Consider the following 14932-nt stretch of genomic DNA (forward strand, 5'->3'; position numbering starts at 1 on the left):
CAGTGGACGCTAGACATGACTGGTGCATCACTTCAACCCCCTCTCTTCTTATGCTGATGCACCATCACTCTGGAACAGGGTAAATCTGGACTCATCAGACCACATGACCTTCTTAACTGGACAGATCAGTTTAGTAGTTTCATCAATCTCCTTAGATGTTATTTTTATTTGATTCATGCCATTAATTTGACCCTTCTGAAACATATTAAAATTAACCCTAACCCTAACCCTGAAGATCATCACCTACCTGTTAGAGGAGACAGAGGTGAAGAACAAACTACAAATAATAAAAGTGTTTTTCCAGGAGCTACACTCATCAAGTGAGAAAGCAAGGAAGGACTGTCAAGTAGAAAACATGGGGATCCTGTGTGGGTTGATTTCTTTAAAGTTACTACTAAATACAGATAGTAGAAACTGAATGTTGGACTGCACAGTCTGTTTTCAACCAGTTATTTTAGATCATTTCAGTAGAAATAAAATAGAAAGCCCCAACACGTATTTAAGATAATTTAAAGTTTTCATCAAAAGGTAAATATATTCTGTTGACAGAGACAGACATGACAGATATGTCAGCATGGTACAAGCAGCAGTCGCTTACTCACTGAAAAGATCAGAGGAGGAGGACTGGTTCCAATCAGTACAAAAAACAAAACCAAACTGTAAAACATAAATGGTAACCAGAGTTATGAATAACACTCCAACTACAACGTAACAGAAGATCCTCTCCCGGCCTGCTGGTGATGAGTTCTCCTGTGGAGGCTGACGACTGACGGCTGCAGAGATAATTAAAATATGTGTTATTTGTGTGCAAAGTGCAACGATTGAATTTTTCTGGAAAGCAGCAAATATACCTATAAATTATGTAATTTCTTTAGGATAAGACTACAGCTGATGTTGTTCGTTAAGCACAGATACAGTAGGAGTTTATCTCAGCAGTACATGAAGAAAGAACGTGTTTGACTGATGATGTGACTGTAACCAGAACTAGTTGGTGTGGCAACTGGTATAAAAGAAACTTAATGTTAAACTTGTTTTAGCATGTCAAAATTACCTAAAAATGTCTTTTTAATAATGCAGATAAAAAGATGTGAAATTGACTCATCATCTAATCATTTTTAGTAAAGTTAGTTTTCAAGTAACATATTAATAAAATGTAGTATCAGTTTATTTATCTGTGCACACAAGGCTGTAGTAGGAGAGACAATCTGAATCCAAAGTCTTTGAAAGATGGTGCAAACAACAAATAAACAAACACAGAGTGAATGTCAAACACTGCGTGTTACGATATTTGAATAAAAAAGCTGCTGATTGTAAATCCAGTAAAATATAAGAATAGCACTAAACCACATTAAAGTGCCCATATTTAGACCCTCTTTGTCCCTGTAATCCCCAAAATGTGCCTGTACACCGTCATGCTGAAAAGCCATAGTGAGCAGCATGTCTGAGAACGTGTGTGAACCGGCTCTCTGAAAAACGGCTGGATTTGAGGTCGACTGTGATATTTGTGAACCATGAATGAAATTGAAAAACAAAAACAAACAAAACAAAAAAACACGGACACTGCGTGAGTTACAAAGACACAGTGGTAAGATCACAGATCACAGTGTCTCTTTGTATTGGCCTTAAATTAACCTAACCTCACTTTTGAACACAGTTTTCTGCCTCTTTGTCTGATTTTTATGAAGAACTTCTGCAACGTTTTGACAATAGAGTGAAACCGTGACACCACAACAGGGAGCTCCTTTCAAAACAAATCAGCTTTAGGCATTAAAAAGTCAGCAAAGGGGGCAAATTAGGTTTTACAATCCTAAAACCCACAGCAAGAGATGGGAACTGAACAAAATTGTTGTGGTTGTGACCACGGCAGATAAAATACCGGTAAAAGCTAAAAGGCTGCATTTAAACTGGGTTTATTATGAATTTCAGATATAATTTTCTCTGCTGCAAACCCAAGTTAATTACCTTGTATTTTAAAATGAGTTGAGAATCACCAAAGGAGACCGTGATGTTTAGAGCTTACCTGTAACATTGAGGCCACATGTTGTGTAGTTACTGTGTCTGTCAACAGAGACAAAACACCGATACGTCCCTGTGTCGTCTAGTGTCACATTAGTAAAGACCACGTCAATCTGTCCTTTCCTGGCGAGCTCTGGATCACACTGCACTCGTCCTCTGTAGAACTCCTCTGGATACAGCGCGGTTTCACGTTTATGGTTATAATGGAAAACCATTCTCAAAGGTTCCACATATACAACGTCTATAATCAGTGAGTCAGACATGTCAGCAGTGACAGAGAACAGCCATGTTAGTGTGATGTTACTGTGCTCCTCTGCCTGGTAGACGTCCTGAGATCCACTGACAGTGAATGGAGACTGACCTGCAGGACGTAGAAGATTACACAGACGCTAAATTAGAAAACAACTACAGAAATGTAGAATACAGGTCAAAATGAGGCTATGACTAAAGTGAAAAGTTTAGTTTCAGATCTTACACCTGGATAACTGCACATGTTGTTTAGAGCCACATTATTCTAATTAGATCAGTCAAGTTAGTGTGAATTTAATGATATACAATTGTATTATTGTGATGACTTTTCAAAGCATTGCATGACACTGTGCATTAAGCAAAGGCAATCTTGATTGATCTGCATGAAAAGCCCATGTACTGATCAGTTATCAACGGGCCCCAGGCACAGACAGGTCCAAATCCTGCTTTAACTAATGTTGATAATGATTTCTAACTCACCCACAGTAGGAAAGGAGAGCAGCCATAGAGTTATCACCACCAAAACACCACCAGCAGCGTCCCAGGCTGTCATTCTTCACTGAGCCATCCTAAAGCAAACCAGCACTGTGACTGTCAGCCTCTCACACATGGGAGTAATTTTTTTTGGTTATGTAACAAGAAAAAAACAAAACAAAAAAAAGAAACGCGTGTGCAACAAAAGTGTGTGTTAGTGCCCTTTAGACAAATGAAGGAGAAAAACCATTCAATAGCTAAGAAGTGCACGCAGCGTTATAACTACTGCCCAGTATTTGCTGATATTTGCAAGTACAAATATCTCTATGTGGTGTAATTACTCCAAGTTTCACTGTCACATTCAGTTTAATTTTGGGGTAAATTTCATATCAACCAAGAAGTGAGGAAATCAGTGTTTTATTTTGACGGGTTTGTAATAGAACACCTTAATGTGCTAAATTAATTTATTACCAAGCTGAAGGTTTAATGAATTCTGGGATATTGTATTGACAATAAAGATTTCACAACACATTAGTAAACACTTTAATTGTAATGCAAACAAGATGATGAGATTATCTGACAAGATGAAAAACATAGATAAGAGTTAATAGAAGCTTAAACACAACTTGAAAAACTTTTTGAATCCATGGTATCTGTGATCACTCTCTATTATACTAATTTCCAACTCATCCAACTAATTGTATTTCTTCATCATTTCTTATTCTGTTTCTTCTTCTCATTTAAAAAACATTTTAACTCACTTGTAACTCCTTGTTGTCAGTTTTATGTTGTGTTACTTTTGTTCTTCCATATCGCTTTTGAGTTCAATCAAACTCCATATGACGTGAGATCAACATTTGACTGTTTTGTAATTTGTAGCATAAGGATCTATACTTCAACATGAAGGGGGACGTCTCAATGTAGCTCTACTGTTCTCTTGAAATGGTTAAGATGTCCTGAATTCTTTTTGAGAACTTGAACTGAAACAACAGCTGCAGTAACCCGCTAGTTATTTTGTGTTTGGTGATACTTTTGCTGATGTTGTCCACTCAGACATGATGGAAAATAAAAAATTTGGTGCACTTCTGTAGACACAGGAAACCTTCCTAACAAGAATTTGTTTTTTGATCTGGGTGACTCTGAATATAGCTGCAGTCTCTTGCATCTATTTCTGTATTTGTCGTTTTTTCTTTTCTGTTCCTTGAGTAATAGTTTCAGACCCTGAATCTCTGTGTATAACCTGGACTCCCATTTCTGTCTTGTCTGTCTGAAATGATGTAAAAATCATTATTTAATTTAGAAATAATAATAGATACAGAGTGAAAAAACCTTCACCACTTCAACACACTGACCAAGATCAGTGTTAGATAAACGATAAACGTTTTTCTACCTTTTAAGTTTGAATTATTGACATGAATCAGTTTTTCATTTTTTGTTGATGTACCAAAATATATTTAGCAAGAATGAAGAATCACAAGTGCAACAATTTGCTTTAACTGAATTTTTCTTTAACTTATCCAAAAGGAACTTTGAAAAGTGTAAAAAGTACATATCATAATAAACGTGTACACTAAATTTGGGTAAGAGATGCTGACAGAGAAGAAAGATACTTTAATTTCTTGTAGTGACGCTCTTTGTTAAAATGCAGCTCCCCAACACTAAACTGCACGAGTACAACAACAATCAACAAGACAAATTTTAAATCAGATCTTAAATAACTTTTAGTGTCATAATGTGCGTAGTATTATTATTATTCAGAGATAATTCTACTTCAGTAAAGTGCCTTCATTCAAGACTCAAAGGAAAGATCTACAAGACAGTGGTGAGACCAGCTCTGCTCTATGGGTTAGAGACGGTAGCAGTGAGAAAGAGACAAGAGGCTGAGATGGAGGTAGCAGAGATGAAGATGTTGAGGTTCTCCTTAGGAGTGACCAGGTTAGACAGAATAAGGAACGAGTACATCAGAGGGACGGCTCACGTTGCCTGTGTTAGCGACAAAGTCAGAGAGGCCAGACTGAGATGGTTTGGACATGTTCAGAGGAGGGATAGTGAATATATTGGTAGAAGGATGTTGGAGATGGAGCTGCCAGGCAGGAGGTCAAGAGGAGCCATATGGATGTGTTAACAGAGGACATGAGGTTGGCTGGTGTTAGGGTAGAAGATGTTCATGATAGAGTGAGGTGGAAAAGGATGATTCGCTGTGGCGACCCCTGATGGGAAAAGCCGAAAGAGAAGAAGAAGAAGAAGTAAAGTGCCTTCATTCTTCCTCCATCATATCTCATTTCAAATTCCCTGCTATTGGTTTTAAAATCAGGAACATTAATAATATGCAGCTTTTTATAAGCAACAAACTGTAGATGGGATGGTGACGCATTACTTCTTTTGAGGTCAGTTACTTGATGACACTGAGAAGAAATGATGCAGCTTCCATCCTAAGTCAAATCTGTAGGATGGACGTGAGACAACAGTGAGAACAGAAGTAAATGACAACAAAGAGATAAACGTGAAACACCAGACTCTTCACTAAGCAAAGTAACAACAAACGTACGTAACGTGATTTCTGAGTTAGACGATAGTAAAATGCTTCTTAAAGGTGTATTAATACATATTATATACACTGCTCAAAAAAACTAAAGGAACACTTCTGATTTCAATGGGAAAAGTCATGCTAGATATTTATATTGATTTGGAATGGGTGATGTGTTTAAAATAAAATGATGCCAAATCATTTCATGGAGATTAAAACGATCAACCTACCGAATTCAAAAACACCATGAAAATCAAAGTGGAAAATGATGCAGCAGGTTAGTCCATTTTAGTAGATTTCAGCTAGTCAAAATGGTTCTCTATTAAACTTGTAACTCTAAGTCACCACTGGAATCTCCGTTATGGTTTTATCTACTGCAAATCTCTTTTTGCAGAAACTTCCACTAGCTGCTCTATGTAAAAGCTGTTGCTTTTGAACTCCCACCCTTTAATGATTGATCACGCTTCCTGTGTCACGTTAGTTTTGAGGTTTTCACTTCCCCTACATCTTAGTGCAGGAAACACGCGGAAAATGACAAAACCAGACATAAAAGCATCCAATCTTCCTTTAAAATACTCTGTTTGCAGTAGGTTGAGTGTTTGTTTGTCCCTTTGCTTGGTCCCTTACAGTCCTGCTGACAATCAGAAGCACAGACTGCTGCGGAATTTAACCAAGTTTCTACCGCAGTTGCCTACACCTCACGTCTCGCTCTGACAGTGGATTCCCAGAATGACTTCTCAAATCTAGAGCAGATACAAGTACACAGTATGTACTTGTATTTTGACTTTCACGGCATTCACAGTTAACTCAACTGCTTAAAAATATTCTATACAGCTGTACTTTACATGCACTTATTTCTTTAACTTTTGTAATTTCCACACATTTTAACCATCTTTTGTTTTAGAAGTTGAACACATAGCAATAGTCGGCCTTCACACTGTTAAATGTACTGTAATAAGAAAAATAATATTGTAATAGTCTATAGTTGTTGTTCACAGCTGGCTAAAAGGGAAACAATTAAAAACTGCCTCTTATTACATTTTATTTGGAAATCAACAACTACATGTGCACTGCTAACACAAATCAGAGATTTATGATGAAAACAGGCTCAGAAATATTAACATGAAAGATTTTATACAACACTTGATGATAACAGACAACGTTTCAGAATTCATAGCATTTCTGACGATGCTGAACTATGAATCTGGTTTTTGTGGTGTAGCCACAGTTACAGTTACACCAAAGCAGATGGTATCTCACCCTGTTTCATGTGAATCTACAAGAGATTTCAGTAACTAAAAATGTTTTGTACTTGAAATTAAAATAACAACGCACAGCAGCAGCCATGTTACATGATGTCCTAAAATAAGCTGAATGTTCTAACAAGCACATGGTTAAGTACATGTTCTTGATTGGACGAAGGGAGGAAAGTCAGAGACTGACTGCTGTTTATTACAAACAGCCTTGATGGACCTCTGATTGTGAGTGTGTGTGTTCAGCAGATAGATAGATATACAAACTCAGCAGGTGACTCTCATACATATCAATACAACATCACATATTAACATCATAACATATTTAGACTGAATACAAAAAAATACAATGAGAAGCAGTGAAAAAGTGTAGGAAATAAACAATTAGGGGATAAATATCTGATGAATGTACGTTACCTTCTTCAACAAAGTCCCACTCATAGTTCATGAGTTTCCTCAGATAAACGTGAATTCACTGCTGTTGTCTTTTTGTTTGTGGCTTAGCCCCATCCAGTCCTCGTTCTTCTACTTCTCTCAGGGTTTATTCCAGTAAAAAGCCTGAAAAATGATGTTTCGTTATCAACTATGTAAAAATCGAGATGTAACTAAAGACTCAGTTCAAGTTTACATGCTGCATGTTCTTCATTTTGGAGTTTTCAAAGGTGCAGAAAGTGGAAAGTGACTTGTTAAATAAATGTCCACGTTAGCTTGGATGCAGAAATGAACTCTTTTTGTTAATTCATTACTGGCCGGGAGCTGAATCTTTCTATCATAATGTGCACATGTTTAACAAAGGTAATAAACTGGAAACATCACCAAACAGTTCTCACAGATGAGGAAGAGAACTGATGCAGCTTCACATGTGCTCATGGTGAATTTATCACAAGGTGCAAAAACATACTGCTTAATACTGCTGCTTAAGAAAGCAGGTTTACTTTTATTAAACAGTAAAGTGATGCATTTAATATTCTAATGTAAAACTATGTGAACATGGTGTTTTTATGCAGCAATGTGCAGTAACCTGCTCAGACACATGTAAGGATACATATATTTGAAAATGCATTCATCAGTGATGCTTACTGGGAAGTGACAAAGACCATATGTCCACAATTAGAATAAAATCATAATAATACGTTTTTTCTCATCTCTACTCACTGTGTTTGCGCAGCAGCGCGATGATGGCGGTGATTTTGAATGTTGAGTCTGATGAGGAAGTAAAATTCAGACAGCACCGAAAAGAACCGCACACGAGAAATATTCGCGCTTGTTTCACCTTTAAATTCCTCTGTGTGGAACTAGTCGCACGCAAAAGTGAATAAACTTCTTCATCCGTAAAAATTTAACAAGCGAAAAAGCGAATATTTGTGGAGGAGCGACATGTACAGACGGACACAAACGCATCACATGCACCGTGTGAGCCGGTGACAGCTGGTTGATCAGAGGGAGGAGGAAGGACACCACCTGACATCTGGAGCTGCTTTGTAGACAAAATAAACCACGGTGTATTATTTTACTTCAGAATAAACTAAATTCCTTTTATAAAGAAATCAGCAATAATAATAAAAAAGCTCAATTTTCTTTAGCTGAACAGTGAAAGTGACAAATCAAACAATAAGAACTGTGAATATACATAATCTGAAATAACATCTGAAAATTGCTCAGTCTACAGAATTAAACTGCTAAATGCTGTTACTTAAAACTATGTTAATGTATTTCCTAATGGTGCGTTCAGGGGCTTGTGTGCAGCAGTGCAGAGATGTCCACATGTTAAGGTCTTTGATTGAGGCTCACTACTAATAATTAATCACAAAAATATTCTCATTAAGTTTTGGAGCTATTGCATTTTTAACAGACTGATACCTGAAGGGTTGGACGGAGCAAAGCATGAAGAATCATTATTTAGTTAAATAACCCCAAATGTTTTTCCAAGGGGGTCAATAAAGTTTTCATTATTATTATGTCCATTTGCTGCTTAAAGTAAAAGATCTGAGTTCTTCCACCAGCTGTGTTGTCTCCAAACACTGAAACTGTGTTGATGGTGCTGATAGTCAGAATTTCAGATGAACTTTGAAGCACAAAAAAGAAACTAAAGTTACCGGCTGAAGCAAAGTTCATGAGCTCCACTTTCCAGCAGTGTGAGCCATTTATTGTTTTAAGTACTCTACAGTAATGTTTGGATCATTATTCAATTCATACTGAAGAGTAAGTAATTAAACAAGATTAGTTTAGTTTAAAGTGATCACACTGTGTTCAAATTAGAGTTTTTGTTTTATCTTAAAGCTCCATCACTGCAGGATTATACGGTTTTCAAGTTATAAAAAAAGAACTGCTAATACATGTAATAATTCCTCTAAAGACTCATAGAGGTACAGCAGCTCACCTGAGACGGTAGATGGGGCGTCGTGTAGCAGCTCACAACAGATTATCAGTGGAACTTCACCAACTCCTGACAAAGCATTTTCAGAAACGAACTGATCAGAGTGAAACCGGGGTGTATCACTAAACAAACGTTCACGTTCAGCTTTGGGTCTCTGACTGTCTCTAACATGGGAATCCAACTTTGTATGTAAAGCACAGACTCTGAAAAGCATATTATGAGTGTTTTTATTGGTTCACTAATGGAAATAAACCACTTCGTTGTGAATTGGCGCCTCTTAAATGAACTGAATTGAACTGAATTGATAATTCAATTCAATTCAATCCAGTTTTATTTGTATGGCGCCAGTTCATAACAGAAGTCATCTCAAGGCACTTTACAGTGTAATGTTTAGGACCTTACAGAAAATATTTATACAAAACATTATAGAGAAAACCCAACAATCCCATTTGAGCAAGCTTTTAGGAAACAGTGGAGAGGAAAAACTCCCTTTAGAGGAAGAAACGTCCAGCAGAACCAGGCTCATAGTGGGTGGCTATCTGCCTCGACCGGTTTAATTGATTGTCTATTACCTCTGTTAAAACTGATCAAAACACGTTTTCTGATATTCAAATTTAGGGCACCTTAATGTCTATTTAAATTAAATAGAGCGGGGCTTTACCCACCTTTTCTTAAAGTCATCTTTAACTAATAACAATACTAACACGAATAGTTGGATAGAATGAGCTCAGATTGTCTGATGTCCTCAACTCTGTGTGATTGTTTCTCAGGAAAAGTAAAGTGGTTTCAGTATTAAGCCAATTAACTGTTCTAATATGAGTCAGACACGCTACAGCACAAACTTAACAAACTTATATTAAATGTGATAAATTGTGCTCATTGTTAACTGTTAACTAAAATTGATCATTTTAATATTGTGATATGTGAAATTACTGATGAAAACATCCCTGATAATGTCGTTTCACTATGACATCAATATTTCAGGAGCCCGTCGTCAACATTAATGAAAGTCTGATGACAAAAAAAACAGCAGCTACTTTATTTCCCCTAAACGGCTCAGACTGTGTCTAAAAACCGCAACACAGCTTTTTTTGTGTGTCTTTTCTGTTTCTGAGTCAGTGAAACTATTTTGTGGCAGTTGATCAGCGTTACTGGGGACGTTTGACTTTTGATCTGCAAGGCCTCACTTTTGCTTCAGGGTTATGAAATGTAATGAAACACAAATCACACATGGTGAGTTTAGTTCACATTCAAAGATCTGGTTGATTTGCAGCATTGATTTGTGCAAAGAAGACAAATATTTTAAGACTACTGCTCAGTTTGCAGTCAACAGGGGGACTGTTGACTGCAAATCAAAAGCAGACATAGAGTTAAATGAAATATGTAGTAAAAACACTACAATATGTTTACGTTTTCATTTACATAATACATTTATTTACTTCAGGAGCGAATTTAAGGAAAACTATAGAAAGGAGTGGCAAAGACATCATAAACAAGGTGAGCAGGAACAGATGAATATACAGTCAGGACTGTCCCCTGATCATGGGACTTGCTGTGCAATTCTAAGCACTTCATGTATGAATGTCAGTGTGCATAAAAACACAGTGAAACAAAAGCAAAACAAAGCAATTTAATCCAAATCCAACTAATTAGAATAATTTAAAGCTTAATGTTGTCTCATGTTGTAAAACTGATGCAGATTTTCCCAACAGGATGACAACAAACCAAAGTCTGGAGTCTGGCAGTAGCTAACAATTGAATTTAAACATTAAGTAAAAACATGACAATAATCAATAACAGTTGTTATTTAAGAACATGAAATGAAATATAATGGAAAAAATGTTCAATTGTACATTTCCTTGGTTCTATTGTTTACATGTGATGACATCGTGCCCAGACGCCCACAACATGAAACCAATGCTCTGCTCTCGGTAGTAGGTGTTAGGTGTACAGTATGCAAAAGAGATCTGAAAATTAGAGTAAGAGTTTTTCCAACACACCTAAACCAACACATCTACACTTGCCCTTACGGGCCGTGCGTTTTCCTGTTAAAAACGTTTTCTGAATTCTCACTATTGGTGATGCAACTTTCAGACACCTGGAACTTCATAAAGGTCGTCATCCATCACAGTAAACAACAACAACTACTGCTACTTTATTCATGTTTTCTCAGTGATTTATTAGCCTTACTAATACAGTGTGAAATTTACACTTAATAAACATTATACATTTCACAAGAAAGAAGTTCAGAGTAAACTTTGACATAACACACTTGGATGAATGAATGAGAATCTTCACAGACTTTATTAAGATATTTTCAGACGTCAGTGAACATCTTTCACAGAAGCCTTTTTAAAAACACGATGCTGAGTTGCACTTCTGAAAAACGTTGGAAAAATGTTTTGCAAATGTTCAATAATTTGTTTATTTCTAATAGTACCCCCACATACCCATATGTCAGCCCTGAGTCATCAGCCCCAAACAGTGAATATTCTCATGAGCTTGAGAGAAAATGATTAAAGAGATGTAGTGATACCTGGATTATACTGCAATATACTCCTCTTGATTCGGTGTCACATTTTAAGAAATTAGTTCTATGTGGTCCGTTTGGTTTGTTTCTTATTCGACATAATAAATTTCAGTAGAAATGGATCTGGGTTCTCTTGGTTTAAAATTTATACAGACCCACTGGTTACGATTGGCAATAGGTACAAACTGTGCAACTATGTTACTATGGAAAGTTAACGCAGATAAATTAGCTTTAAATTTTTAATTTCTGTAAAAGTATCATAACTTCGCTGTTATCTCCTGTAAGAAGTACATGAGAGGAGTATGTGAATGTTTAGGATTTTTTTAAATGTAGGTGAGACTGCGGAGAGGTGTTTGAATTAGAGGAAATGTTTTGGGACTTGCTAACGGCTCACAAGTCATAAACAAATTAAACCACCAGCTCGGTTTCCAGCTGCCTGTGGGTCTTTCCCCTACGCAGCGATTTTACAGAAAAGAGCAAAGAGAACGTGCTGTAAGCTGCTTAAATGAGGCGGTTAATGTTTGAGAGGTTGCTGAGCAAAACCACAAAACCACAGTGTCTTCCTTCCTCTTTTTGTCCCTATTTTTCCTTTTATTTCCGTAAGGCATTTACTTAAATACAGTACTTAAACAGAGTTATGAACTATACTAGATGAAATACTAAATCTAAATCATTTCTATTTTATGTTGTTTTTATTCCACTGCAGTGGAATAAAAAATATTTTCATTCCATTCATTTTCACTGCAAATATAAAATTTATTTGTCAGCCCAGTTAAAATAGATACTTCAGCTATTCAGCTAATAAAATATGATGATGTATTAACCATCTGTCAGTACATAAAGTTTGTTATATGAGTTAAAAATATTTATGTTCTATTTAAAAAGCTTTTATTTCACGGGGGTGCAGCCACCAGAATTAGCTTAGTCTAAATTTCTTCCAAACAATGAAATGGATATTTATGATTTTTTAAAGTAAATTCACAGCAGCAAGGTTTGTGAAGTCATTATCTAAGTACCTCTATCACCTCTGCAAAAAAAGAGTGTTATCATGGTTACAAATTAATTTATTTCATAAAATATGCATGGATAAATATGTTTAATAAAAACAGCAGCAATCTGTACTTTGTAAACAATATGTTGAACTAGATACTGGATTAAGAACTGGATGAGGTTTCTCTGCATTATGGATTTGGGGGACTTGGTTTTGACCAAGACTTTGGGTTTGCATACAGGTTTTTGTGGTTAAATGGGGTTTGGATCACTCACCAGTCCTGGACAGCCTCTTCCCTGCTCAGCCTGCTCCAACTTCATCATCATTTCATCATCGTTAAATTAACCACTGATTCTGCAGTAAGAGTTCATGTGAGACATTGATCAGAATCAGACTGAAACATCTTGATTTACTGTCACTTTCACACAGATATGAATGTAAACTTCAAAACGTCATTTTAATTGAATCCACAATTTTAAAGTCTGGTTGTAAATGTTTTTACAATTAGTTCATCCAGATAAGTCAAATGATAATAATAAAGCACTTTGTGATACATCAGATACATTTTAACAAGCTTAATGATCTAAAGCTGACAAAACAATAAAAAGCTCTTTTAGTGATTTAGGGAAATAATAAACAACTGTTAACTAACAAACAGAAAACCTTCATTGTAGCTACATTTCAATATTTGTAACAGTTAATGCTCTATATTTATTTTGGACCAAAGGTAGAACTCACAATGAGAAGGGTCAATATAAATATTTCCTTAGGTTACATTCTGCTGGAGTCATGTTTGATAGTATTTATTAGTATTTAAATAACTTATTTTTTTGGAAATTGAGGAATAAGAGGAAATTGTTATGGACCTCTGCTACATTCAAGATGCTACTCGGACATTTATAGTGTTGTCCAAGGACACTGGGAATTAAACCACAGATCCTGAGCCAAAAACAACAAAAACTTTTGTTCTAAGTTGACAAACAAATAAACAACAACGAACAGCTGCTGCTGTCAGTCCCAGTCCACAGTAAAGACCGATCCATCCTCGATTTACTGTGTTTAGTTTAGTTTCTTCCAGAGGTTCAGACCAATCTCTCACTGCTGTAAAGAGACAAAGAGGAGAAAAAAACATTTCTCTAAAGAATAAACTAAATTATAACCAAATAATAAAGTGGAACATAGTTCAGATTTACAAGAAGGAAAAGTCCAAACTTTAAATAAACTGTTTCTTCTTAGGTTTTTAACAAGCTGCTGATTTGTTAATAAAGTTTTATTGAATCAACTCACCAGTGACGTTGAGTCGACATCTGTCAGAGCTCCAACCTTGATCTGTTTTCACTTCGCACAGGTACAGTCCTGAGTCATTAGTCCTGAGTCTGGACAGTCGGAGTCTGATTCGTCCTTCTCTGAGGACGTCTTCGTCAAACTGGACTCTTCCTGAAAACTGTTGATCCTGAGACTCTGAGACCTCAACACCGTCATGGAGATGAAACAGACCAAAACGTCTAAGTTTATTTATCAGTTCACAGTAGATAATAATAAAGGTGATGGATCTGTCAGGTCTGATAGTGAACGTCCACTCCAGTGTGATGTTGTGGTTCTCCTCTGCCTGATAGGAGGTCTGTGTCACATTCACTACAAATGTTCCTGTTGAGGAGACACAGACACAAAGTGACAACTTCAACATGTGAACATTTACAGTGATGGTCACATAAAAAATGAAACCACTTAATCACTATCTGTGGTGAAGACGTGAACTAACCAGAGACACATGAGATCAGGTTGATAAGCAGTAGGATCCTGAAGGTCCTAAAAGTAATCATCATCACATCTAAACCTGTGAGGAGAAAGATATGAGATCAAAGTTGCCTTATATTAAGACACCTGATGCTACAATACAGATACATAATAATATAAAGCAGCTGAATTACAGTGCGCACACAGCTCAATCTCTCCTGCATGTTTTCAGTCATCCACCCACATATCAACAGGACTCATCTCATATCATTACCCGCATTCAACCAAGGAACAGGAAAAGCAGAGTAGCTACACATTTGATAGAGTAAAACTATTCCCACACAAGTTTTACGCTTTCTCATCACTACACCAATAAAACCAGTCTGGTCCCTGGTCTCTATGATAAAAATCAATACGCGTGCAGTTATTACATTAAACATATTCACCTCTACCTATGCTGTTTATCTATTAATTAAATAGATCAATAACAACTTATAATGAAGTTACTAGGTTTTGTTGTTAACCCTGTATGAAGAAAGGTACCTTTTATGGACCAGATCTAAAGTCGACATGAAAGTTGAGGCTGATCGTACAGAACCAAGACGTGGAGCGAATGAAGAATGTGTTTTTATGACCAGGACGCTTTGATATATTCATTTATTTAAAACCACATCGCTGATAACAAAAAATGAGCTTTGGAGCGCAGCATTTCTCAACAGTGTGTTGTTTCAGTAGATTGATTTGTTAAAAGTAAGAAGTATGGTAGTTTTTAAGAACA

General features: G+C 36.4%; 1 protein-coding gene across 1 annotated transcript; it reads right to left on the minus strand.

Moving 5' to 3' along the window:
• Nucleotides 1-238: 238 nt before the first annotated feature.
• Nucleotides 239-7914, minus strand: LOC113157738. Its single transcript, XM_026353367.2, has 5 exons — nt 7675-7914; nt 6937-7077; nt 2746-2834; nt 2021-2377; nt 239-773 (listed from the first exon to the last, which is right to left on the minus strand). Exons 3-5 carry the CDS (start codon nt 2816-2818, stop codon nt 595-597), a joined length of 609 nt encoding a protein of 202 aa, XP_026209152.1. The 5' UTR covers nt 2819-2834; nt 6937-7077; nt 7675-7914; the 3' UTR covers nt 239-594.
• Between the last annotated feature and the right edge of the window lie 7018 nt (nt 7915-14932).

Source organism: Anabas testudineus, chromosome 18 (genome assembly GCF_900324465.2).
Source record: "Anabas testudineus chromosome 18, fAnaTes1.2, whole genome shotgun sequence".
NCBI classification, from domain to species: domain Eukaryota; kingdom Metazoa; phylum Chordata; class Actinopteri; order Anabantiformes; family Anabantidae; genus Anabas; species Anabas testudineus.

Excerpts from the sequence above, each read along its gene's own strand:
- LOC113157738 (XM_026353367.2), bottom strand. The coding sequence starts at position 2,818 with ATGACAGCCTGGGACGCTGCTGGTGGTGTTTTGGTGGTGATAACTCTA. Across the intron at positions 2,378-2,745 it reads GCTCTCCTTTCCTACTGTGG|GTCAGTCTCCATTCACTGTC; the intron begins GTGAGTTAGAAA and ends TACGTCCTGCAG. Across the intron at positions 774-2,020 it reads ATGTGGCCTCAATGTTACAG|CCGTCAGTCGTCAGCCTCCA; the intron begins GTAAGCTCTAAA and ends TTATCTCTGCAG.